Source organism: Halichoerus grypus, chromosome X (assembly GCF_964656455.1).
Source record: "Halichoerus grypus chromosome X, mHalGry1.hap1.1, whole genome shotgun sequence".
In the NCBI taxonomy this organism is placed as follows: Eukaryota; Metazoa; Chordata; class Mammalia; order Carnivora; family Phocidae; genus Halichoerus; species Halichoerus grypus.
The window spans coordinates 20562044-20587415 of NC_135727.1; the positions used below are offsets into that span (position 1 = coordinate 20562044).

The 25372-nt window shown below is 39.2% G+C and overlaps 1 protein-coding gene across 9 annotated transcripts in view; it reads left to right on the forward strand.

The window, feature by feature from the left end:
- The window catches only part of ENOX2 (ecto-NOX disulfide-thiol exchanger 2), a 286156-nt gene that overhangs the window by 196253 nt on the left and 64531 nt on the right, over positions 1 to 25372 (forward strand). For 4 of the 9 annotated variants that reach the window (XM_078065152.1, XM_078065146.1, XM_078065148.1 and 1 more), the window contains 2 exons: positions 6674 to 6762; positions 14793 to 14927. In XM_078065152.1, the coding sequence (XP_077921278.1) occupies positions 6714 to 6762; positions 14793 to 14927 (184 nt within the window). In that variant the 5' untranslated portion in view covers positions 6674 to 6713. Of the gene's footprint in view, positions 1 to 5504; positions 5595 to 6673; positions 6763 to 14792; positions 14928 to 25372 lie in introns of all 9 variants that reach the window. The other 5 variants (XM_078065151.1, XM_078065149.1, XM_078065153.1 and 2 more) reach the window with 2 other exon arrangements.

Here is a 25372-nt window from a genome sequence, read left to right on the forward strand (position 1 = left end):
CGTCCATGTTAAAGCCAATTTAAAGAAAAAACATGAATGGATTAAAGGTGATGTCACTAGTGGCCTGGAGATTCACTCAGGAAGAAAATTTAAGTTACAGCAGAAATGGATAAAAGGAAGGAAAGTCAATAACTCATTCTTGTTTGCTATTTGGACTACTATTGCTGTATTAAAATATTCAGGAGAACTATTGAATTAAATGGGGAAAAATATATCATGTGTAAGATAGATTCTGGGAAAGGTACTATTATTAATATTGTCCCAGAATCACAAAGTGCTGACCAAGTCACTTGCATATGAATTGTTCCTGGAGTAGGCCAATACAGTGGGTGTCCTCTGCCCAGCTGTCAGAGGTCACAGCTATGGGCATAACCTCTCTTTGTCTTAATGGAAAGATGGCCATGAAAAGCAAGTTTTCCTGCTTACCCCATTGCCTCCCATCCTTATCATGGAAATGAAGAAGTGATACTAAGTAATTCTAGCTTTCCTCCACCACAGATGGGGTGATCACAAGTGAGAGCATGGACGTAAATACCATCCATGCTTTTGGGAAAAAAGCAAATAGGTTTTGGCAGCAAGTCTGATGGGTTTGGGGTATATATGGTGGAGGAGGATGGTTAACACTGGAAAATATTTTGAGGGTTTTATTAGCAGTACCACTTTTAAAAATGTAGCAGATGAAAAGCATATAAATTAGTCCCACTGTTCTTTCTGGCAGTGCTCTTGGTAAAGAACTGGTTAGAGAGAAGCCATATTGTTCTTTTCTGTTTAAATACATACCCCAGTATTATTAATGGCTAGTTCCCCTACTGGTATTTTCCTGTCCTTTTCACAACTGAAGGAATTATAATACTCCCCTTTTTTCCCCACCCCAAATGGCCCCTGTTTTCTATAAGATATCAGAGTTAATGCCCACTATTGTTAATATATTAATAATAATTACTAGTATTTTACTACCACTTCCTGAGCTAGCCACTGCAATGGACTTTTTTTTTCACATATTTTCTCCTTTAAGCCTTACCACAGCCCCATGAGATAGATGCTATTGTTGTCCTTATGATTCAGATGTGGAAAATGAAGACCAGAGACATTAAGTTACTTCCCTAGCATCACACAACTAGTAAATGGCAGGCCAGGATTAGAACTAATACAAAAACCGTGATCTTAACTAGTTATAATCTCATTTTTTCTTTATTCAGGGTCACACAGCATTAAAGATTGAGAGTTTATCATGCTTGGTCTGGCCAAAGGCATGATGGAGATTGGTGAAAGTGTGTTGCAATTTTGAAAAAAAATCAGTTACTTTGAAACATGACATTGGGGGGAGGCAGTATGAAGTTCTATATGGTACAAGCTATTGTTTTCTGATTATTTGTTAAATTGAGGTGGAGTTTGAAAACTCAGCTTAGGCTGCTTGTCAAGGTAAAGAAGCTAGAAAGGAGCCAGAGCTGCTGGCGCAAGGCAGAGCCATTAGTCACTGCCTCCTGTGGCTGTCTGTGTATATATAGCATCACCCTTAATATTTGAGGATGACTCTGCTGAGGCAGCCAGTTCTCAAGCCAAAGTTCCCATTATCAGTAGGATTTAACACTTGACTTGTTTATAGTGGTCATGGCCAGTGTCCCACCCCTCTGACTTAGACCATGGCCTTGTAGTTAGTGACTCGCAAAGCAACTCAACAATATAGTCTAATACCCATCCTCTCAAAGTCCAACCAACTGGAGAATACAAAATGACTCCAGTTTTTTAATATTCTACTTTTAGGAGAGAGGAGTGATAAGTAAACTGATACGGGAAATATTCTCTGCTCACGCCCATTCCCCCCAAACAAAGGCAATTTCTTTTTTATTATTATTTTTTTATTAACATAATGTATTATTTGTTTCAGGGGTACAGGTCTGTGATTCATCAGTCTTACACAATTCACAGAGCTCATCATAACACATACCCTCCCCAATGTCCATCACCCAGACACCCCATCCCTCCGACCTCCCTCCACTCCAGCAACCCTCAGTTTGTTTCCTGAGATTAAGAGTCTCTTATGGTTTGTCTCCACCTCTGGTTTCTATTCTAGTTTTTAGACCTAGCACAAATACAGCCTTATTTCCTATACCTTTTTAAGATATCCACAGTACCATCATAATTGGTTTATCCTTTGAAACTCACTTCAAAGTGACTTCTTCAGTTTAACATCACTTCCTCCATGCTCCCCCTTCCTCTCTACCACCACCTCTCCTCCCAGCAGAGTAACTGCCTCCCCTTCAATCTCTGTTTAGCCAGTATCAAGCTATGCAGTAGTTTGTGTGTCTCTCCCACTAGTCTATGAGCCCCTCAAAGGGCAGGGAAACATGAATTTTTCACTCTGGTACCACCAAATAGTGCATGGATTTAACATGTTTGTTAAATTAATATTCAGAATGGATCCTGAAGCCCTGCCATAATCTCACTCAATGATTCAGGTATAGGTAGCACGTATCAACCACCTGTGTTTTCACCACAACCTTGTGAAAGGAGCGGCATCATTCTTATTTATACATGAGGAGACCAAAGCTCTGTGTTTCTCAAATTTGTAGTAGGCCTAAGAGTTATCTTGGGTGCTTGCTCAACAGGCAGATTCCCCAGCACCACCCAGATGGAAACCTCAGCTGTGGACCCTGGAACTTGGCTAGTTAGCAATCACCCCAGGCGATTGTGATGCAAATGATTGGACCGCACGCTGACAAACACAGGTGTGAGTGATTGCTACACAGCAAGAAAAGAGTCAAGCCAGAGTTGAAACTCAGCCCTCCTAATTCCAGATCTAGTTTATATTTATCTTTGTTGTACTCCATCTCCTATGGCAAGGAAGTGGACTGAAACATGTTGGAAAGATTTTCAGCAACAAGGGCTAAAGTAAAATGGCTTGTGGATTAACCCCAGGACTATTTTTTTTTTCCTCCAAGAGATCTTTCCAGACTTCCAACAGCATAGCAGCAGGGGTGCCAAGTTACCTCTTACGCAACTTACCTCAGGAAAGTATAGACCACAGAGCTTTGGGAACTTAAAGAATTTATGCTTCTCTTTTTTTTCTTTCACTGTTCCCCCTCCACCACCAGTCACACCATTAACTTAAAGAGCATGCTCAGTACCTGATTTGTTAAATATTAAGATTTCTAATTGAAAAGCAATACCTACAGCATTTGGGATCCTGACAGTAATATTAATGTGTTTGTTTCAAAACCAGGAAAAGAAATGTGTGGTTTAACAGGCAGTTAGCACAGACATTAAAAGAGTTGGGGTAAGGTAGCATTTTTGCAGCCCATTTATGCTTTTGGTGTTTTTTGTCTAAATATTAGGTAAGGAAATATGGAATGAATGCAATGATGCAGTCTCAAAACTAGACCACCATTGTCGACCATTCAACCTAGACCAGGGTAACATGAGTTCACTGGGATCTCAGAAGCCCAAGAAACCAGAGATGGGAATGACAGACTTAGTCCAGAAAAGCCCAAGAGAGCCTCTCTAGTGTGGCTAGCCCCTGCTTTTACTGACTGAGGAAGCTTCCAAGGTCCTAATGGTGGAGCCTATTGGACTTCCAGGACCCCTGCATCCAACCTCAACCTATTCTCTTGGCTCACATACAGCTGATAACCTTGAAGTGACAAGGACTATTACTGAGATTCTTCAATCTGTGCCAGTCCACCTTGAAATAGCAAAGGAGGCCCCCAGCTCCAGCTCTGAGAAGTGGGAGAAGAGACCCCCACAGGGCAACTGAATGGTTTCTTTCTTAATGGAACTAAAACAAGGGAAAGATAAAGGAAGTGGGGTTAAGATCATGATTGAATATTTGCTCAGCATTTTCTATAGTGTAGTGAGAATATATAGCTCAGGGGTTAAAAGTATGGGCTCTGAAGCTATACTGCCTGAATTTGAATTTCAAGTCCAGCATTAACTCCACCTATGACCTTGGGCAACTTCCTAACTTCTTTGTCTTTCATTTTCCTTATCTGTAGAATGGGTATGATAAAATTACCAATTTTATAGGCTTGTTGTGAGGATTAGATTACATAGTACATATAAAGCCTTAAAACAGTGTTTGGCACATAATAAGCATTTAATCAATACTAGGAATCAACATCATTATTGTTAGGTGAATAATACAGGTGAGTAAACAGTCTAAAAAGTATGTGGAACTTGCCTAAAGTCACACAGCTAGTAAATAGTAGAGCCAAGATTTGATTTTCGTCTATCTGGCTCAAAATCTATATTTCTTCCACTATATCTTGTTGCCTTTATAAATGCAGGATATATGCTGTGAGTTCCTTGGAGAGGTGCATGCTAAGACCTGTGTCCTTCTTCTTCCTTGCTACACCCCACCCCCACAGCAACTGCTATCTGGAGGGGTGGCTTGGCACTCTAGCTTCATGTAGATCTAGTTAAGAACCTTGAATATCCATGGGGCACCTGGGTGGCTCAGGTGGTTAAGCGTCTGACTCTTGATTTCGGCTCACGTCGTGATCTCAGGGTCGTGAGATCAAGCCCCATATCGGGCTCCGTGCTGGGTGTGGAGCCTGCTTAAGATTCTCTCTATCCCTCTGCCTCTGCCCCTCCTCCCTCAAAAAAACCATCTTGAATATCCTTGTAACTGCTCCAACATAGAGGTGCTTGTGTCCAGGACCCTCCAGCTTATAGACTAAACCAATGAATCTTCCAGGATGAGGGTTAGTTTGAGAAAGCACTCTCTACCCCAAGGTTCTCATCTGTATACCTTGAGGATCAAGCTATTATCTCCCCCCCTCCACCCTGCCACTCAGCCCTTGTGAAAATGATTACCTATAATATAGGCTAGCATAAAACCTTTCCCTTTTCCCTCCCCCACCATTCCCCTCCTCTTCTCCAAGGAAGAATATGTTGTGACACCCTGATCCTCTTGAGTGGCTCTTTGATCCGTTCTTGGAAACACTCATAAGGAAATAAAGCCCTTGCTTGTCTAATAGTATCATCTCTCTCAAGCCACCTAGGAGCCGTGTCTTACAAAAGCCCCTATCAGTTCCCTCACACTGCATAGCCATGATGCAAGCTGTTGTGTGACTGCTGGTGACGTCTGTGATCGGAGAGAGAGGGATGTGCCTGGGGCTTCAGCGCATTGTTCACAAATAATGATGGATTGTTAATTTTCAAAGAAAATGAAGAGGGATTCAAAATAGCACCTGCAACGCACAATATATTGCTTCATGAGCAATAAATACCAAACAGAAGATAAAACCTTGAGCCCTAGGCTTAATGCAGAACCAAAACATGATTTATCCTGCTGTTTCCTTTCCCTTAGCCAGAGAACAGAAAGCACAATGTTATTCTGTTCTAGGACACCCAACCCTGCCCTTGTGCCACAGCCTTTTACAACATGTACTTCTTGAGTGCCTACTGTATGTAAGGTCTTGTGTGGTGTGCTAGAGATGGTGTTTTCTTCTGTGTTCCGTGAAGTATTTTCTAAACTTCCTTTCTCTTTGTTACTGTATTCCTAGTGCTATTTGCAGAACTTCCGAGGCACCTAGACTCTCCACTGTGAGGATCATTTCTTTGGTGTGAAGCATAAAAGTAACCATGCTAAAAATGTTAGTAGATTCTTGATGGGGGAGGTGGTCTGATTTGTTTTAGTACAGTGGCATAAGGGAGTAGTTCATAAACTACAGAAGGTAGAATTGGCTGCACATGTGATAGATTGGAAGGGATTGTGAAGAAGCCAAGGGTATGGGATGCCTGGGTGGCTTAGTCGGTTAAGCATCTGCCTTCGGCTCAGGTCATGATACCAGGCCCCTGGGATTGAGTCCCACTGAGCAGGGAGCCTACTTCTCCCTCTGCCTGCCCTCCTTCTGCTTGTCCTCATGTGCATTCTCTCTCTCTCTCTCTGACAAGTAAATAAATAAATAAATCTTAAAAAAAAAAAAAAAGAAGCCAAGGGTATAATGCACTCTCCAGTAAGAACACATGAAAATTGCTGCAGTAAGGCAAGGTTTCTCAGCCTTAGCACTATTGACACTTTGGGTCAGATAATTGTTTGCTGTGGGGGGCTGTCCTGTACATTGTAGAATGTTTAGCAGTATCCCTGGCCTCTACCCACTAGATTCCAGTAGCACCTCTTACCTCCAGTTGTGACAACCAAAGGTGTCTCCAAATATTGCCAAATGTTCCCTGGTTGGGGAGTGGGCAACTTAGCCCCAGTTAAGAATCCCTGCAATAGAGGACTTAGGGAACACCCATCTGTGTAATGATGAGCTCGACAGCCCTCCCAGCTCAAATATTTTATAACTTTATGATTTCCCTAGTTTAATATAGTATAGTGGTTAAGAGCATGAATTGTGGAGTCAGATTGCCTGGGTTTGAATCCCAGCTTCACTGCGAGCTAACTGTATGACCATTGACAGGTTGCTTAACCTCTCTGTTCCTGTTACCTCATCAGTAAAATGGGGATAGTGAGAGGTCTTACTTCATAGGGTTGTTGTGAGTTTTAAATTAATGTACATAAAGTGCCTAGAACAGTGCCTGGCACATAGTAAGTATTAAATAAGTGTTAACTATCTTTAGTCTTGTTATAATTACTATCATTAACACTATTATTCACCATTTATCTAAGTCCTGGTATGTTCCAGAGGTCTGTTTCACCCAGCTTTGGACCACTATCTTCCTTCTGCAGAAATGACTAGAGGGCTAAGTCCACAGTGCAGTACTACACAATGCAAAGAGATTTTATTTGGCTGTGGGTCTATGAAATAGGCTTTGCAGGTAAGCCCCACTTTATACAATTGCTGAGTTCTTCCAGAGTTCACTTATTTAAAAGCACACTAATTGGCACCTACTTTGAGCTAATCACTATGGAATATAATAAAACTAAATGAGATTTATATCCCCTGCCCTCAAGGAGCTAAAAAATATGGCTGCTACATGCAGATTTATTTTAGTAAATTTAATTACCTTTAAATTTTCAAAGAAATTCTAGTCGGTTCCTTTTTACCCAGGAGGAATTTATGTGATGAAAAATACCTTCCCATCTACAGATTTATCTTCCTTAAAGTTTGTATTTATGTAATTGTTATTTTCTTATATTATCAGCATGTTAAGATTATAATACCTCAAATTATCACCATTTATCTTCCCCTCTCCATTTAAAACTTTTAGTATTTAGTCCTCAGAAGAAACCCACCAAAACAGGTTTTATCTAACACAACAACAGAGTGGTATCCCATTCTGAGTAGCTTGGCACGTGCTATATGCCTACCTTCTTCCAGGAAGCAGAATGTCTATGCAGGACTCTCCTACATAAGTTCATATATTTCCTGATTCATTTATTTAAAATCATTTATTAAACATCTGCTTTGTGTCAGACACAGTGTCTAGGCACTAGGAATAACAAAGAGGAATAAGGGAATCCAGAGTCTAGGAGGAGAGGCAGACATAGAAAGAGGTGATAAAAAATATAATGTGATAAAGGCTATCATAGTAATGTGTTCAATGAGCTAGGGGAACACAGAAAATAAAGGGCTCTTTGGGAGGGAGTTTAGTGTGATGGATAAAACTATGGGCATTGGTACCAGAGTCGCCTGGGTTCATTTCCCTGTTTTACCACTTACTAGCTGTGCAATATTGAGCTGATTACTTAAACTGCCTGTGCCTCTGTTTCATCATCTGTATAATGTATTGTTGTAATTCCTATATATGCTGTATCTCTCAGTAGACTTTGAACCCTTCAAGGGCTGGGTTCATCATCATCATCTTAATTATTACATGTTATTATTACCACTTACCAAGTACTTACTATGAGCCAGAAACCATGCTAATTTTTTTTACCCACATTATCTAATTTAATCTTCAACAAACCTATAAGGTCGATACTATCACTTTCCTAAATTTGTAACTTGCCATTTTTATCATCAAACCCAGTTCTTTATTCAAAAAACTTATCACAATATGTAATTATTTTATGTTTATCTGTATTTTAGTATCTCCCTCCTGCACTAGAGAGCTTCCTAAAAACAAGGTTGAGGCCTGTTTGACTCACCATAATGTATTCAACGTCTAGGATGGAGCCTGACACATAGAAAATGTTCGGTGAATGTACAGCAACTATAAAAGGAAGTCTGGAAGGCAGACCAGCAAGAAGAGGAGTAAAGAGAGAAACAGAATGAGCACATTACAGTTACTTAGTACAGCTAGACTCTAGTCCCAAACCATCTGACTCCCAAACCCATACTCTTGGTCACTAGGCAGGATTGCTTCCTACTCTTAACAAACTTTCAATAGATGTTTGTTGACAAAATCCTCTCCTCAACTTTGCACGATACTGTGTAATAAAATTACAGCAAGCATAAAAGCCAATGGATATAGACCTGGACATAAGAAAGAGAATTACAGGAGAGTAAATTGCCAGAGAAGGACAGCTTTTGTCTTAATAAAAAGAGTATGGTTGATGAGACGACACCAACATACTGAACTTGTTTCAAAGGAAATAAAGGAAACATATGAAATAATTAAGTCTACTACAGGATGGGTGTATCACAGAATATGTGTGTGTGTGTGTGTGTGTGTGTGTGTGTGTGTGTGTGTGTGTTGTCTTCAAGATCAAATAATTGACTAATCAAGTGAAGTATAATATAAAAATAAACAGATGGCAATGACTTGATAGTTATGGAGCAATACCAAGTTAAAATCGATAATTACTTCCAAATCTTTTATTTTTTTTGGCACTAATGAACTCTTGCTCCAAAGTGCCATAAACTCAATCAACTTACCTAGAAGACATTCATTCACAATTACTGTACAACCTGTGATCTCTTGAGGAGTCGCCACACAAGGCAGAACGGAAAACCAGCATAGCAGGACATGTTCTTCAGATGGGTGAGGCATTTTGAAGACTATTTGATAGCACTTGATATTTGCCTTCTGAATATTCTTGGCCACTGCCAGTGAATGTAGGACTTACGGGAAAATGAGCAATCTCTTTCTTTAGTGACATGGGACTACTTTTATAACACACTTAAAGAAATTGCTAGATGTCCATTTTTAGTCTAGAAAGTGAATCAGGCCTGGACTTAACTTTTCTACCATTAAGTGATGATTCTAAACAGATGTTCAGCACAACATATTTTGTTACTGCAGACCTTAAATCCAGATTGCTGCCAGACAGAGACGATCATCTGGGATTTCTCTTTGAAAGTAGAAATTTACAAGCTTGCTTATATGTATGACTGTGCCTATATGGGAGAAAGATTATAGCTAATGCTATCAAACTGAATTATTAGTTGGGTTCATCTATCTCTGGTTGTAACTCTAAGTAAATTGCTACATGTCAATTCAGTTGTCCTGGAGAGAAAATTAGTTTAGCAACTATGCTATCCCTTTTAAGACAATTTATCATTCTGAAAAGGTATATAAATAATCAGTGAGTGTCACTGCATGGATTGCTTATTGTGCCCAAAATCAATGTAAGTTGATTTTATTTATTCATTCATCCAAATATTTCTTGAATACCTACTTTATACCAGACACTGAACTAAGAAACAGAGAAACAAAGATGCCTAAAACCAAGTCCCTGACGTAAAGGAGCATGCAGGCTAGCTAGCAGAAGAGAGACATGTATTCAACAACTATAATTCAAGGCAGTCAATGGTAATGTCCAGTTGTTCTTGCTTGCTGGAATGCTCTTAAACCCAAATCCTCCATTCAGTACCTGGAGGAAAATCCTATCCCTCCTTAAAGACTCATTTCAAATTATTCTTTCCCAGAGAAGCCTTCCCTAGTATTCCTCTTGCTCTCTGTGCCCAAACACATACAACCAAAGCCATTCCAGCATATTTAATTACTCCTTCTCTGTTCTCATAGCACTTTCCTCATAGTTTTACTGCAGTACTTATTATAATAATTTATATTTAGTTGTTTATATGTCATGCTCTCATTGTATTGTGAGTTCTTCCAGAGCAGTAAATGAATTTTGTTCATCTCCATATTCCTAGTCACTAACACATGACCTGGCATATAGTAAGACTCGATAAAAGTTTGGTTTAGGGAAAAGGAATGAGAGAATAAGCAAACATACGAAAATCAAATTCTAGATAAAATGTTATGATAACACACTAGGAGGGAGTAATTCATTCCAGGGAGGTGGCTTCACAGACAACGTAACATTTGAGATGACCCTTGCAAAATGAGTAGTATTTGACAGATGTAGATGGGTGTTGGGAGAGTGGAGGGAAATGAAAAGGCAGAGCTCCTTAAGAATTTAAGAACTGAATTTATCATAGCAAAATAATGCTGTTAATTACACATGGTCTTTATCTAAACCAACTGGTTCATGTAAACAAGCCTAGCAGGAACTCTACTTGCTAACATTTTAACAGGCACTTTGAATTAATATATATTTTGAAAATAGTAATACTGTACTGTCCTTTAAAAAAAAACTGATAATTTAGATAATTCTCTCCCCTCCCCAAAAATTAGTCCAGAGTTTGGCTAGGTTGATACATTGTAAATTCTCATTTTTTGATCTCAGAATTCTTTATTAAGAATAATTCCTGATTCTCTTATGTTTCCCAGGACTGTAGAGCCAACAAGTAACCAAACTGTTGCAAGAAATTATTTTTGGCATGGGGGCCCAGTCCTTCTAAACCTAGATGTTTCCTCTTGAAGTCATTCTGCAGCCATTAGAGAAAATCAGGGTGCAGATTCAATAATCTCAACAGGGGGTCCCTTCCAGCTATAACATTCCCTAAAACTTGTCTCACCTGGACTGGAGATTGGGAGTTCAGATGAACCAAATAATCAATATGCAAACTCCTGACCTGAAGGATATTTGATGCCCCATGTTTGTTTCCTTAGTAACATTTACAAGGAGGCTATTTCTAGCCATAATATGCCTTCATGGGAGAGCACTGAAAACTGGGTGTGAGGGCTAGAGTTTCTATCCATGGAGAAATCACCAGTTCTGAAATGTGACTTCTGACTATAGTAACAATTGCTTAAGGCTATTAGTCACTCTGTGTGTGGGGGGGGGGGCGGAGTGGTTTTTGGATAAGATACATAGGCAGCATAGAAGAATGATACAAACTAATAGTTCAGAAATAATGTTTTTGGACATTTGCATTTTCTTATTCTGACCATTTAGTTTCCAAAATAGCACTTTTATAAATAACCAGGCCAGGAATTATCCCTGATGTTCCCAGGGTAGAAGGATGTGATAGATGTTAACAAATAGCAAGCTACAATTAGAACAGAGTTGCCTTCAGGTAATTGGCAGGAGTGTACATGAGAGGTAGGAGAAAAGCCATGGAAAGATTTTTCTATGGAAATCAGTAATCAGAGGGAAATTTCCCAAAATAAGTCTTTCTGTGCTCCAATGACTTATGATTATATATCTCCCAACTATGCAGTATATACATGCACATGCACATGGTTATAACCCACTTCATTGTCTGCTTATGTCATCACTGCTCCTGGAATGTCTTTTCCCCTCTTTCTTCTTTATCTAATAACTACCCATCACTCAAGACATGTTATGTCGAAATCTGGCCCATTTTTTCAAATCCTATCTTCTCCATTACTCAAGCCACAGTAGCTTTTCATTCCTTTTTTTTTTTTTTTTTAAGATTTTATTTATTTATTTGACAGAGAGAGACACAGCAAGAGAGGGAACACAAGCAGGGGGAGTGGGAGAGGGAGAAGCAGGCTCCCTGCAGAGCAGGGAGCCCGATGTGGGGCTCGATCCCAGGACCCTGGGATCATGACCTGAGCCGAAGGCAGATGCTTAATGACGGAGCCACCCAGGCGCCCATCATTCCTTAAACTTCAGTAACATTTCTGGTCAATTCCATTTAATTCTTTGATTGTTTCTTAATTGTTTCACTGTAGATAATAAAGCATAGTGGCTAACAGTATATAACCTGGGTGACCTCGGACAATATATGTGATCTTTAAGTCTCTCATCTATTAGGGGTGCCTGGGTGGCTCAGTGAGTTAAACATCCGACTCTTGGTTTCAGTTCAGGTCATGATCTCATGGGTCATGGGATCCAGCCCCAAGTCAGGCTCCCGCTCAGTGGGGAGTCTGCTAAAAGATTCTCTCCCTCTGCCCCTCCCCCACTCTCACATGCGCACACTCTCTCTCTAAAATAAACAAATCTTTAAAAATAAAGTAAAAGCCTCTAATCTATTAAATGGAGATATAAATAGTCCCTCTCATTAGGTTGTTTTGAAAGTTAGAATAATGCGTGCCAAGTGCTTTACCTAGCATATAGTGAGTGTTCAATAATTAGTGGTAGTAATGGATGGAGGTGGTGAGAGTAGTGATAATAGTAGTAATCAGTACCACCATCACTGGTCTCTTAAATTAGATTGGATAACCTTTGAAGGCAGGGACTATGTATTCTATCTGCTTATTCTCTGGTGTCTCCCTAATTCCCAAAATATTCAATTGGCTAATTTGATATCTGTTGATTGTATGTCTATTTCTATTCAATGTTACTGCCTCAAAGATATGAAATTACATCAAAAATATAACTTTTCATTTCTTATTGCTACTATGAAAGCCCTTGGATGATTTTTCTTGGTTTGCATGCATGGGTAGTTTGGATGGAAGCTGCTGAAGTAATTGTATGCAACTAGACTATGAGAAGAATAGGAAACATCCCAAGCTCCTATGGTATATACAGTTGGGAAAAAAACCCAGAAAACTATAAAACTCTGATGAATGAAATCAAAGAACTAAATAAATGGAGAGATATTTCATGTCCATGGATAGGAAGACACAATATTGCCAAGATGTCAGTTCTTCTCAACTTGATTTAATGCAATCCCCATCAAAATCCAAACAAGTTATTCTGTGGTATCAACAAACCGATGCTAAAATTTACATGGAGAGGCAAAAGGCTCAGAATACCCAACACAATATTGAAGAAGAACAAAGTTGGAAGGCTGATGCTACCCAACTTCAAGGTTTACTATAAAGCTACAGCAATCAAGCCAGTGTGGTATTGGCGAAATAATCGACAAATAGATGGGTAGAGTAGAATAGAGAACCCAGAAATAGACTACACAAATAGAGTCAACTGATCTTTGGCAGAGGAGTAAATGTAATACAATGGAGCAAAGACGGTCTCTTCAACAAATGTGCCAGAACAACTGGAAATCCACATGCAAAAAAAAAAAAAAAAAAATCTAGACACAGATTTTATACACATCACAAAAATTAACTCAAAATGGATCATAGACCTAAATGTGAAATGCAAAACTATAAAACTCCTAGAAGATAACATAAGAGAAAACCTAAAGGACCTTGGATATGGCGATGACTTTAAATACAACACCAAAGGCATGATCCATGACAGAAATTATTGATAAGCTGGAGTTCATTAAAATTAAAATCTTCTATTCTGCAAAAGACAATGTAAAGAGAATGAGAATACAAGCCACAGACTGGGAGAAAATATTTGCAAAATACACATCTGATAAAGGACTTTTATCTAAAATATACAAAGAACTCTTAAAACACAATAAGAAAAAAACCCAATTTAAAAACGGGTCAAAAAACTTTGATACCTCATTAAAGAAGATATACAGATGGTAAATAAGCTTATGGAAAGATGCTCCACATTATGTATCATCAGGAAAATGCAAAGTAAAACAACAAATACCACTAGACACTTATTAGAGTGGCCGGAATCCAGAATACTGACAACACTAAATACTGGTGATGGTATGGAGTAACAGGAAATCTCATTTATTGCTGGTGGGAATGCAAAAATGGTACAGCCACTTTAGAAGACAGGTTGACAGTTTCTTATAAAACTAAACATGTTCTTACTGTACAATCCACTGATTGTACTGTTTGGCATTTACCCAAAGGAGGTGAAAACTTATGTCCACACAAAAATGTGCACATGGATGTTTATAGTAGTTTTATTCATAATTGTCAAAACTTGGAAACAACTGCAATGTCCTGCAGTAGGTAAATGGATAAATAAACTGTGGTGCATCCATATGATGGAATATTATTCAGGACTAAAAGGAAATGAGCTATCAAGCCATGAAAAGACATGGAGGAACATTAAATGCATACTACTGAGAGAAGCCAGTCTGAAAAGGCTACATGTTGTATGATTCCAACTATATGACATTATAGAAAAGGTGAAACTATGGAGATGGAATAAGATCAGTAATGGCCAGGGGTTGGGGGGCAGGGAGGGATGAATAAGCAAGCACAGAGGATTTTTAGGGCAGTGAAAATATTCTGAATGATGTATACATGTTATTATGTATTTGTCCAAACCCATAGAACGTACAACACCAAGAGTGAACCCTAATGTAAACTATGGCTTTTGAGTGATTATGATGCATCAGTGTAGATCCATCAGTTGTAGCAAATGTGCCGCTCTGGTGCAGAATGTTGATAATGGGGGGCTGTGCATGTATGGAGGCAGGGGGCACATGTGAAATCTCTGTACCTTCTTAATTTTGCTGTGAACCTAAAATTGCTCTAAAAAAATAAAGTCTTCATTAAAAAAAAAAAACGAGGGAAGGAAGGAACAGAGGGAGCAGAGAGAGAAAGAAAGAAACACACTAAAATGCCATCTGGTAAACTGCTTTCAAATTCTATGACTTCCTGCCAATTCAAGCCATATTGTTTTAACCCTTGTAAAGAGCTGGAATTAAGGCCCTATCTACCATTTGTCCATCAGTCCATTTCTGTAAAGAGTTTGCCAGTTTATGTTAAGCAAACTATATACTGAAACCTTAATACAACAAATTTTACTTGTCATTTCTCTTTAGCTGATAATAGTAGAACTCTGAATGTGGATTCCACTGCAATGACGCTACCTATGTCTGATCCAACTGCATGGGCCACAGCAATGAATAATCTTGGAATGGCACCACTGGGAATCGCTGGACAACCAATTTTACCTGGTATGCTATTTTTAATCACGTCACAAGTGTTTCTTTTTATTGACCATGTGGTAATAAATATAACAGTATGACACAACTTATTTTGAAGTTGACATTTACCAGATTCTGCCTAGACTGTGCATTTTTGTAATATGAGCTTTATAGGCTGGGTGGCCAGTAGTTGCTAGTATACTCCCTGTTGCACTATGGGCAAGGTAGGGATATATCTGATGCAAGATATGGTCATTAAATATTTAAATAGCTCATTGAAATAAAAGACAACAGGATTTGGAAAGGAATTACAAAGTTTATCTAATTTTATAGATTTAGAGGAGACAGATAAACATGGAGCAGAAATGAGAATGGACTTAGACACCTCAAAAATCATGGATTCCTAAAGTGGGGGAAAGAAGATGGTGGGAACCATCCCAAAGTTGTTCACATTGAATAACTGTTCATATTTTTTTTTTAAAGATTTTATTTATTTATTTGACACACAGAGAGAGACAGCTAGAGAGGGAACACAAGCAGAAGGAGTGGGAGAGGGAGAAGCAGGCTCCCGGCTGAGCAGGGAGCCCGATGTGGGGCTCGATCCCAGGACCCTGGGATCATGACCTGAGCCGAAGGCAGACGCTTAACGACTGAGCCACCCAGGCGCCCCTGTTCATATTTTTTTAAACATAGTAACCATTAAGAGAATGGACATGGTGTACTGATTCCATCTCCACTAAGGATAAAATCAGAAGAAAAATGCCACAGCATCTGAAGCATTTGGTTTAAACACAAAAAAAGTCTTCTGTGCTGTCAGAACTATTATTAACCATTAAAATGGATTTGTGAAGACATTAGGGAATTGCCGTTTCAGTGCTTTTAAAATATCCTAAACGTTAATCTCTCCAGGTTCATTTAATTGTGATGCTACTTAAAAGAATGACAGAACCAAGCTGATCAAGTACCTTGCTACTCAAAGTATAATCTGCAAAACCTGGGAGCTGTTAAGAAGCCCAGAATCTGGGCGCCTGGGTGGCTCAGTCAGTTAAGTGTCTGCCTTCGGCTCAGGTCATGATCTCAGAGTCCTAGGATCGAATCCCACGTCGGGCTCCCTGCTCAGCAGGGAGCCTGCTTCACCCTCTGCTGCTCCCCCTGCTTGTGCTCTCTCTCTCTCACACTCCCTCTCTCTCTCAAATAAATGAACAAACTCTTTAAAAAAAAAAAAAAAAAAAGAAGCCCAGAATCTTAGGCCCCAGCCCAGACCTACTGAATCAGAAGCTGCATTTTAACATGATCCCCAGGTTATTCACAAACACAGTAAAGTTGAGAAATGGATCTAGAGTGATGCCACTTTGTTGTGCCATTTGTTTATATAGTTAGTGACCCCCACTCCCCAAAAAATAATTTCATAATTCCAGTTCAGATTTTGAATCCTTATAAGTTATAATGGGGACATGGTAGGGTAGGAAATGATGCTTAATAATCTTAATAATAAATTAAGAAATTTGGTTACATAGAAACTAGGAAACAAGCATAAAAGTAGCCAAATGTAAAGAAAAAAAATATGTGAATTAGAAATGGGTGGAGGGCAAAGGAGCTTGGATTCTATATATGGCAGAGGCAAAGAACTGTCCCACCAAACTATAATTCATGCTCTGGACTATCATTGACTAGATTGCATCCTACTCCATTAGACCAACCATGATTGAAATGAGCAACCAGGGATCCTTTGAGGGCCGAATGATTGGACCATAGATCTCCTTGGGTTTCGAATGACTAGTGGGGCCAATCTGGAATCAGCAGGTGCTATGACAGGAGCCAGTATTGCATAATAGTTAAGTGCTCAGACCCTAGAGTCAATCTGCCTGACTTCCAAGCCTGTTTCTTTCACTGCTTTATCTTGAGTAGTTAAATATCTTCTAGGAGACTCAATTCCTTCATTCATAAAATCAGACTAATAATACGTAACCCTTAGGGGTTTTGTGACAATTGTGCTTAGGACAATGCCTGGCACATTGTTAGTGCTCAAACATGTTGGCTATTAAAATACTTTAAAATCATTGTTAATATATTTTTTACAGATATTTCTAAAGGGTATAATAGGTCTTTAAATTTAGTTCTTCTTCATTATTTCACTGTAATACAATTTAAACTAAAACATTATATATTATTTTATAGCTCCATATGGAGTGGTCCTGAGTCACAATCTCTTATAGTCTAGAGAGATTAGACAATCTGATTTGCCTTCCATTATTACCAGTTTATAGAAATCTGAACTGTGTGGGTATATGTCCTGGGAAAAATGTTGAGGCCAGATCTGCTCTGATGCCAAGGGAACTCTATGTTATTTATATCAGATAATTTGTAAATTACCACATCTAAACATAAATCTATGCTCACACAGTAATCTTTGATGCTTAGCTACCCATCTATAATGTGAAGGAAGAAAGGCTTAGCATAGAGAGTAAAAAAATCATCCAAACCATCATTATAGGCCCAAAGCCTATGCTGGGGACAATAACAGGCCTAAAAAAATAGGTAGGTTTTCTTAACAGTAACTCAGAGGGCTATTCCTACAGAGAGGGTATCTTGCTTAGTATTTAACAGCATAGGCCTCAAAGACAGACTGCTTGGGTTTGGATCCTTGCTGTGCCACTTCCTAGCTATATGACCTCTCACCAGTTACTTGACCTGTCTGTACCTCAGTTCCCTCATCTGTAAAATGGGAATAACTATAGTATCTACTTCATAGGATTGCTGTGAAGATTAAATAATATGCTTATCCCAATGTTTGGCATATAATAAGCACTCCATAAAGGTTAACCATCATCATTATTATTACTATTAGTAGTACTATATGCTCTTTAAGATAAAGGAAATACTAACATACTTCCTTCAAATGGCTGCTAAGCTGCCACTTAAATTGAAAGCATTTGGGTGCCATGCAGCCACTGTCAGCTCTAATGAGTATTCCTCACATCCACCTCCAACCAGACATTTGAAAAGTCAAGAGTAATTTTAATTTCTACTTCTAACCCTCTTTATCTATATCCTAATTTCTTAAGCACTATGAAGAAATAGATTCTCAGGGTCCCCTTCAACTTTGTGTTTCAATGATCTTTAGCTATGCTCTACGGAAAGTTATTTGACTTTTTTGAAACCAGATCTTAGAAATGCAGATATATTTTTAAGATTTATATATCTATTTATTTGAGAGAGAGACAGAGCACATGAGAAGGGGGAGGGGCAGGGGGAGGAGGAGAGAAGCAGACTTCCCGCGGAGCACAGAGCCCCACACCAGGCTCTATCCCACCACCCTGCGATCATGACCTAAGCTGAAATCAGGAGTTGGATGCTTAACTGACTGAGCCATCCAGATATACTGATATTTAGTTTAGTAGTGCCCTTCTTGTCTTAAACAAGGCAGAGGATCATGGGGGAAGAAAGGAAAAAATGAAATGGGACGAAACCAGAGAGGGAGACAAACCATCAGAAACTCTTAATCTAAGGAAACAAACTGAGGGTTGCTGGAGTGGAGGGGGTTGGGGGGATGGAGTAGCTGGGTGATGGACATTGGGGAGGGTATGTGGTATGGTGAGCGCTGTGAATTGTGTAAGACTGATGAATCACAGACCTGTACCCCTGAAACAAATAATACATTATATGTTAATAAAAAAAAGACCTGGAACACAATAGGTGCATAATAAATATAAAAAAAAATACATGGGACAATAGTATTGGGCTGAGACATACTTTGTGAAGCTATCTGTAAAATCACTTGAGTTTTGGGTGAACTAATTTTTTCTCCTCTGTATTATTTTAAGAAGTCAGTTTAACCATGAGGTTAGAACATCGGTTCTGGATCTGGATTGCCTAGGTTGAAATAAATCTGTGTTCTACCATTAAGTAGCTGTGTAAACATTAGCAAGTTACCTAACCTCTCTAGGCCTCAGTTTCTTCATCTGTAAAACAAAGATATAATAGCACCTATGTCATAGGGTTGTTGTGAAGATTAATGAGTTAATACATTAAAGTCCTAGAATGATGCCTGGTTCACAGTAATCTCTCAGTGAACTTAGCTACTATTATTGTCTCAAGTTCACATCTGATACATGGCTCACAAAAAATTGAATTATGGCTCATTTGTATTCTTAGCAACGGTGAAGGGTAACAAATGCAGAAATGAAATCTTCCCCAGGAGAGGTGCTGGACAATGGTGCCACTGACTGCTCCCTGTAAATCTGAGGGGGTGTCCACAGAAATGGAAGGTTGGCACCACACTCCAATGCTGCATACCCTTCTTCTTGCCCAGGTTTTGGGAAAGGGTGCCTGTTATCTTTATTATGTAATGTTTTAACCGAATGGGCTAAAACATCCCCAATCCTCTCTCGGCCCCTCGAGATTCCTTAAAATGGAAATGGCAGACAGCCACGTGGAACTGTTCCCCAAGGTCACCCACTGATGGCTCAGTAATTCAACTACTTTTCTGCCCCTTAGGTTTCCTACCAAGACAGCAGACCTTTTTTTGTGTGCTGTTTCATCTGGCCTGTGACAATAGAAAAGGCTTTTGGCATTGATGAAAAACAAATGATACATAAGCTTCCTTGACTTGCCCTAGAGAGCTCAAATCCATACTGTCATGGAAGCTGAGTCTCTTGGACACATACTTGTCATCAGGGCAGTGTCTGGCTTATTATGTTCATTAAGTGGGGAGCAGAGACAGGCCATCTCTGGGTTTTGGTTTGGAGCTCCCTTTCATCTAACATGGTGTTTTGTACAGCTGCTATTCAATAAAGTTAATCCACAATGATGGCAGATTAGGAGGTCCCCTCTGGCTGGCAGTTGTCTTTCCTGCAAGAGTATTTGCTTTTCCAAGCTGGTCAAATAAGACTAATGTTAGTTTTCACATGAAGAGAGGGACCAAAAAGAGTCAGGCCTTCTGTTTAAGGAGCATCATTCAGCCCATCATTGCAGATGAATCCAAGGATGGACAGATTAAGGAGTACTCATTGAATACTGTGTGCTGCTTCCTTTATTTTCCCCTCAGTTAAAATATCCTTAGCATCCAAATGTGGAGCCTGTGAAGTCCCAAAGGAGAAGTGTCTCTCCTTATGGTGTCTCCACTTTATTGACTATGTCACTTCCATAATAGGAGATGTTGGAAAGTATGGACTTATGGACCTTATTCCCAGAGCAAGACACTGCCCATCCACGGGCATTGTCATTTTTAAGAAGGCAGTTCTCAGGGTGCCTGGGTGGCTCAGTCAGTTAATCATATGCCTTTGGCTCAGGTTGTGATCCTGGGGTCCTGGGATTGAGCCCCCCATCAGGCTCCCTGCTCAGCGGGGAGTCTGCTTCTCCCTCTATTTCTGCCACCCCCACTCATGCTCACTCTCTCTTGCTCTTTCTCGCTCTCTCTCAAATAAATAAATTCTTTTTTTTTTTTTTTTTAAAAAGGCAGTTCTCACTGAACCCAGAAGGCCAACTCTGATGGGAACAGAAAGAAAGAATGAGGATGTGTGACACATGACAGGCCACTGCTCTACAAGCTCCCCAAGGAGAGCCAGACTTGTGCTTTCATTATATTTAATATCTTCCACAAAAAGAATATGCCTTCAGTGGCAGATAAGGTTGAAATCCTGAGAAAGGAGAGCACTGTTCATCAGCATGGTGGACACTTCACTGAAAGCCAATGATATATAAAACACTATAACAAATAGAATTAGTACCTCTGTAAAACAAGCTTAACACTTACCCAGTGATGGTACTCTCAAGACTCCCCATGGAAATTATTACAAAGAGTGGCCAAGTGAGATCATTTGCACATTCATTCATACAAGAAATATTTACTGAGGTCTGCTATATGCAAGGTACTGTGAGAAGCCCTGCGGATAAAGCAATGAACAAAAAAAGATAAGATGGGGTGCCTGGGTGGCTCAGTCGTTAAGCGTCTGCCTTCAGCTCAGATCATGGTCCCAGGGTCCTGGGATCAAGCCCCACATCGGGCTCCCTGCTCAGCCAGGAGCCTGCTTCTCCCTCTCCCACTCCCCCTGCTTGTGTTCCCTCTCTCGCTGTGTCTCTCTCTGTCAAATAAATAAATAAAATCTTTAAAAAAAAAAAAAAAGATAAGATTCCTGCCCACATACTGCCTTCAGTACTTTTAGAACCCCCATATTTTCTCCCTAATGCAGCTCATACATCTCATGTATGAGATGCCTCTTGAATGACAACTCAGAGGCTTCCTATCTATTTTGTTCATTTGTGCTTTTATTCAGCCATCCATTCATTAAAAATATATTGAACTAGGGTCCAGGGGATCAAAATGGGCATGGCTCAATCCTTGCCTTCAAGCTCAAAGTCCAGTAACAGAGGCAGGCAAGTCAATATCACAACACTACAGTGTAACAAATGTCTTAGTTAGAAACATGTACAAAAGTACTGTTTTAGCTAGAGTGGGATGAGAGAGAGTGATAGGTAGGTGGTCATGGTCTGGGAATGTTCACAGAAGTGGTAATATTTGAGCTCAGTGACCAGGGATATATAGAAATGTGGCAGGTGGGAAAAAAAGAGCTAAGAATGATCCAGGAAGAGGAAATAATGCATCAATGACTGGAAAGTATGCAAGAGTATATGGTATGGGGGCAATGGTTAAATGTTGAGTGGAATTACATCACCCCATTCCATAAAGACTTTAAGGCAGCTTATAAGTAAGGTTACAATAAAAGAGAAAAATTACAAGTAAAATAAACCAGCATCTAAGAAAATATAAACGAATATCAAAGGTGAAGACCAGGTAGGGAGGTTAATTAGAATTCATATGTATAGGTCATAGGATCCTACTCAATTTCTAAAGTTGAGCTGTACCTGTGACCAGGTAGCCAAAACAAAAAGGGAAACCTAATCAGCTACATAATTTGCATTTTCCATGAAGAAAAAAATATACCAAACCTCAGAGAAGTCAAACTTTTCATACCCCTTCACAATTTTGTGTGTGTTGGACATTTTTGTTCTGAAAGAATCTTTTCATACAGAGCTTCATATATAGGAATGGACACTAGTGAGGAGCTTGAGTGATTTCTGAAGCCCAAAGATGGGTGTGTAGCCCAGGACTAGTCAATATTACTTTTCCTAGTTTGCTGCAAAATATAAGAACTAAAAATATAGTGATTTTTACCTAAAGCTAAATTTGCTCAATTGAAAGAACTGTTCTTTATTCTGAGATTATAGACTTTCTGCATTTTTGGTTTTAAAATGTTCTATCTTTTTTTTTAATTTAATTTAATTTTATTATGTTATGTTAGTCACCATAAAATACATCATTAGTTTTTGATGTAGTGATCCATGATCCATTGTTTTCATATAACACACAGTGCTCCATGCAGTATTATGCCTTCCATAATACCCATCACCGGGCTAACCCATCCCCCCAGCCGCCTCCCTCTAAAACCCTCAGTTTGTTTCTCGGAGCCCATAGTCTCTCATGGTTCGTCTCCCCTTCCAATTCCGCCCCCCTTCATTTTTCCCTTCCTTCTCCTAATGTCCTCCATGCTATTCCTTATGTTCCACAAATAAGTAAAACCATGTGATAATTGACTTTCTCTGCTTGACTTATTTCACTTAGCATAATCTCCTCCAGTCCCGTCCATGTTGATGTAAAAGTTGGGTATTCATCCTTTCTGATGGCTGAATAATATTCCATTGTATATATGGACCACATCTTCTTTATCCATTCATCTGTTGAAGGGCATCATGGCTCTTTCCACGGTTTGGCTATTGTGGACATTGCTGCTATGAACATTGGGGTGCATATGGCCCCTCTTTTCACTACATCTGTGTCTTTGGGGTAAATACCCAGTAATGCAACTGCTGGGTCATAGGGTAGCTCTATTTTTAATTTTTTGAGGCACCTCCACACTGTTTTCCAAAGTGGCTGTACCAACTTGCATTCCCACCAACGGTATAAGAGAGTTCCCCTTTCTTCACAACCTCTCCAACATTTGTTGTTTCTTGCCTTGTCAGCTTTTGCCATTCTAACTGTTGTGACGTGGTATCTCAATGTGGTTTTGATTTGAATGTCCCTGATGGCTAATGATGATGAACATGTTTTCATGTGTCTGTTAGCCATTTGTATGTCTCCTTTTGAGAAGTCTCTGTTCGTGTCTTCTGCCCATTTTTTGACTTGATTATTTGGTTTTTGGGTGTTAAGTTTGAGATCTTTATAGATCTTGGAAATCAGTGCTTTGTCTATAGTGTCATTTGCAAATATCTTCTGCTGTTCTGTGGGTTGCCTCTTTGTTTTGTTGACTGTTTGCCTTGTTGTGCAGTTTTTTATCTTGATGAAGTCCCAGAAGTTCATTTTTGCTTTTGTTTCACTAGCCTTTGGAGATGTATCTTGAAAGAAATTGATGGATTCCTGTCTCACATTGAGATCTTTCATCCATTTTGAGTTTACCTTTGTGTATGGTGTTAGAGAATGTTCGAGTTTCATTCTTCTGTATATAGCTGTCCAATTTTCCCAACACCATTGATTGAAGAGACTGTCTTTTTTCCATTGCATATTTTTTTCTGCTTTGTCAAAGATTATTTGACCATAGAGTTTAGGGTCCATATCTGGGTTCTCTATTCTTGGTCTATATGTCTGTTTTTGTGCCAGTACCATGCTGTCTTAGTGATCACTGCTTTGTAATATAGCTTGAAATCAGGCAACGTGAAGCCCCCAGCTTTGATTTTCTTTTTCAACATTCCTTGGCAGTTCTGGGTGTTTTCTGATTCCATACAAATTTTAGGACTGTTTGTTCCAGCACTTTGAAAAATGTCATTGGAATTTTGATCGGGATGGCGTTGAAGGTGTAGATTGCTCTGGGTAGCATAGACATTTTAACAATGTTTATTCTTCTGATCCATGAGCATGGAATGTTTTTCCATCTTTTTGTGTCTCCTTCAATTTCTTTCATTAGTGTTCTGTAGTTCCTAGAGTATAGATCCTTTACCTCTTTGATTAGGTTTATTCCGAGGTATCTTATGATTTTTGGTGCTATTGTAAATGGAATCGTTTCTTTAATTTCTCTTTCTACAGTTGCATTGTTAGTGTATAAGAAAGCAACTGATTTCTGTGCATTGATTTTGTATCCTGCCACATTACTGAATTGCTGTATGAGTTCTAGTAATTTAGGGGTGGAGTCTTTTGGATTTTCCACATAAAGTATCATGTCATCTGCGAAGAGAGAGAGTTTGACTTCTTCTTTGCCAACTTGAATACGTTTTATTTCTTTTTGTTGTCTGATTCCTGTTGCTAGGACTTCTAGTAGTATGTTGAACAATAGTGGCGAGAGTGGGCATCCTTGACGTGTTCCTGATCTGAAGGGAAAGGCTCTCAGCTTTTCCCCATTGAGGATGATATTTGCTGTGGGTTTTTCATAGATGGATTTTATGAACTTGAGGAATGTTCCCTCTATCCCTATACTCTGAAGAGTTTTAATCAGGAAAGGATGCTGTATTTTGTCAAATGCTTTTTCTGCATCAATTGAGAGGACCATATGGTTCTTCTTTCTCCTCTTATTAATGTGTTCTGTCACATTGATTTGTGAATGTTGAACCACCCTTGCATCCCGGGGATAAATCCCACTTGGTCGTGGTGGATGATCCTTTTAATGTATTGTTGGATCCCATTAGCTAGGATTTTGTTGAGAATTTTGGAATCCATTTTCATCAGGGATATCAGTCTGAAATTCTCCTTTTTCATGGGATCTTTGCCTGGTTTGGGGATTAAGGTAATCCTGGCCTCATAGAATGAGTCTGGAAGCTTTCCTTCTGTTTCTATTTTCTGAAACACCTTCAGGAGAATAGGTATTATTTCTTCTTTGAATGTTTGGTACAGTTCCCCGGGGAATCCATCAGGCCCTGGACTCTTGTTTCTTGGGAGGTTTATATCACTGCTTCAATCTCATTACTGGTTATTGGCCTATTCAGGTTGTCAATTTCTTCTTGTTTCAGTCTTGGCAGTTCATAGGTCTCGGTAAGGTATCCATTTCTTCCAGGTTGCTTAATTTATTGGCATATAGTTGTTGATAATAATTTCTAATAATTGCTTCTATTTCCTTGATGTTAGTCGTGATCTCTCTCCTTTCATTCATAATTTTATTAATTTGGGTCCTTTCTCTTTTCTTTTGGATAAGTCTGGCCAGTGGTTTATCAATCTTATTAATTCTTTCAAAGAACCAGCTTCTAGTTTCGTTGATTTTATCTACTATGTTCCTGGTTTCTAATTCATTGATCTCTGCTCTAATCTTAATTATTTCCCTTCTAATGCATGGCTTAGGCATCATTTGTTGCTTTTTCTCTAGTTCTTTAAGGTGTAAAGTTAGTTGGTGAATTCGGGATTTTTCCATTTTTTTCAGTGAGGCTTGGATGGCTATGTGTTTCCCCTTTAGGACCGCCTTTGCAGTATCCCATAGGTTTTGGAGCACTGTGTTTTC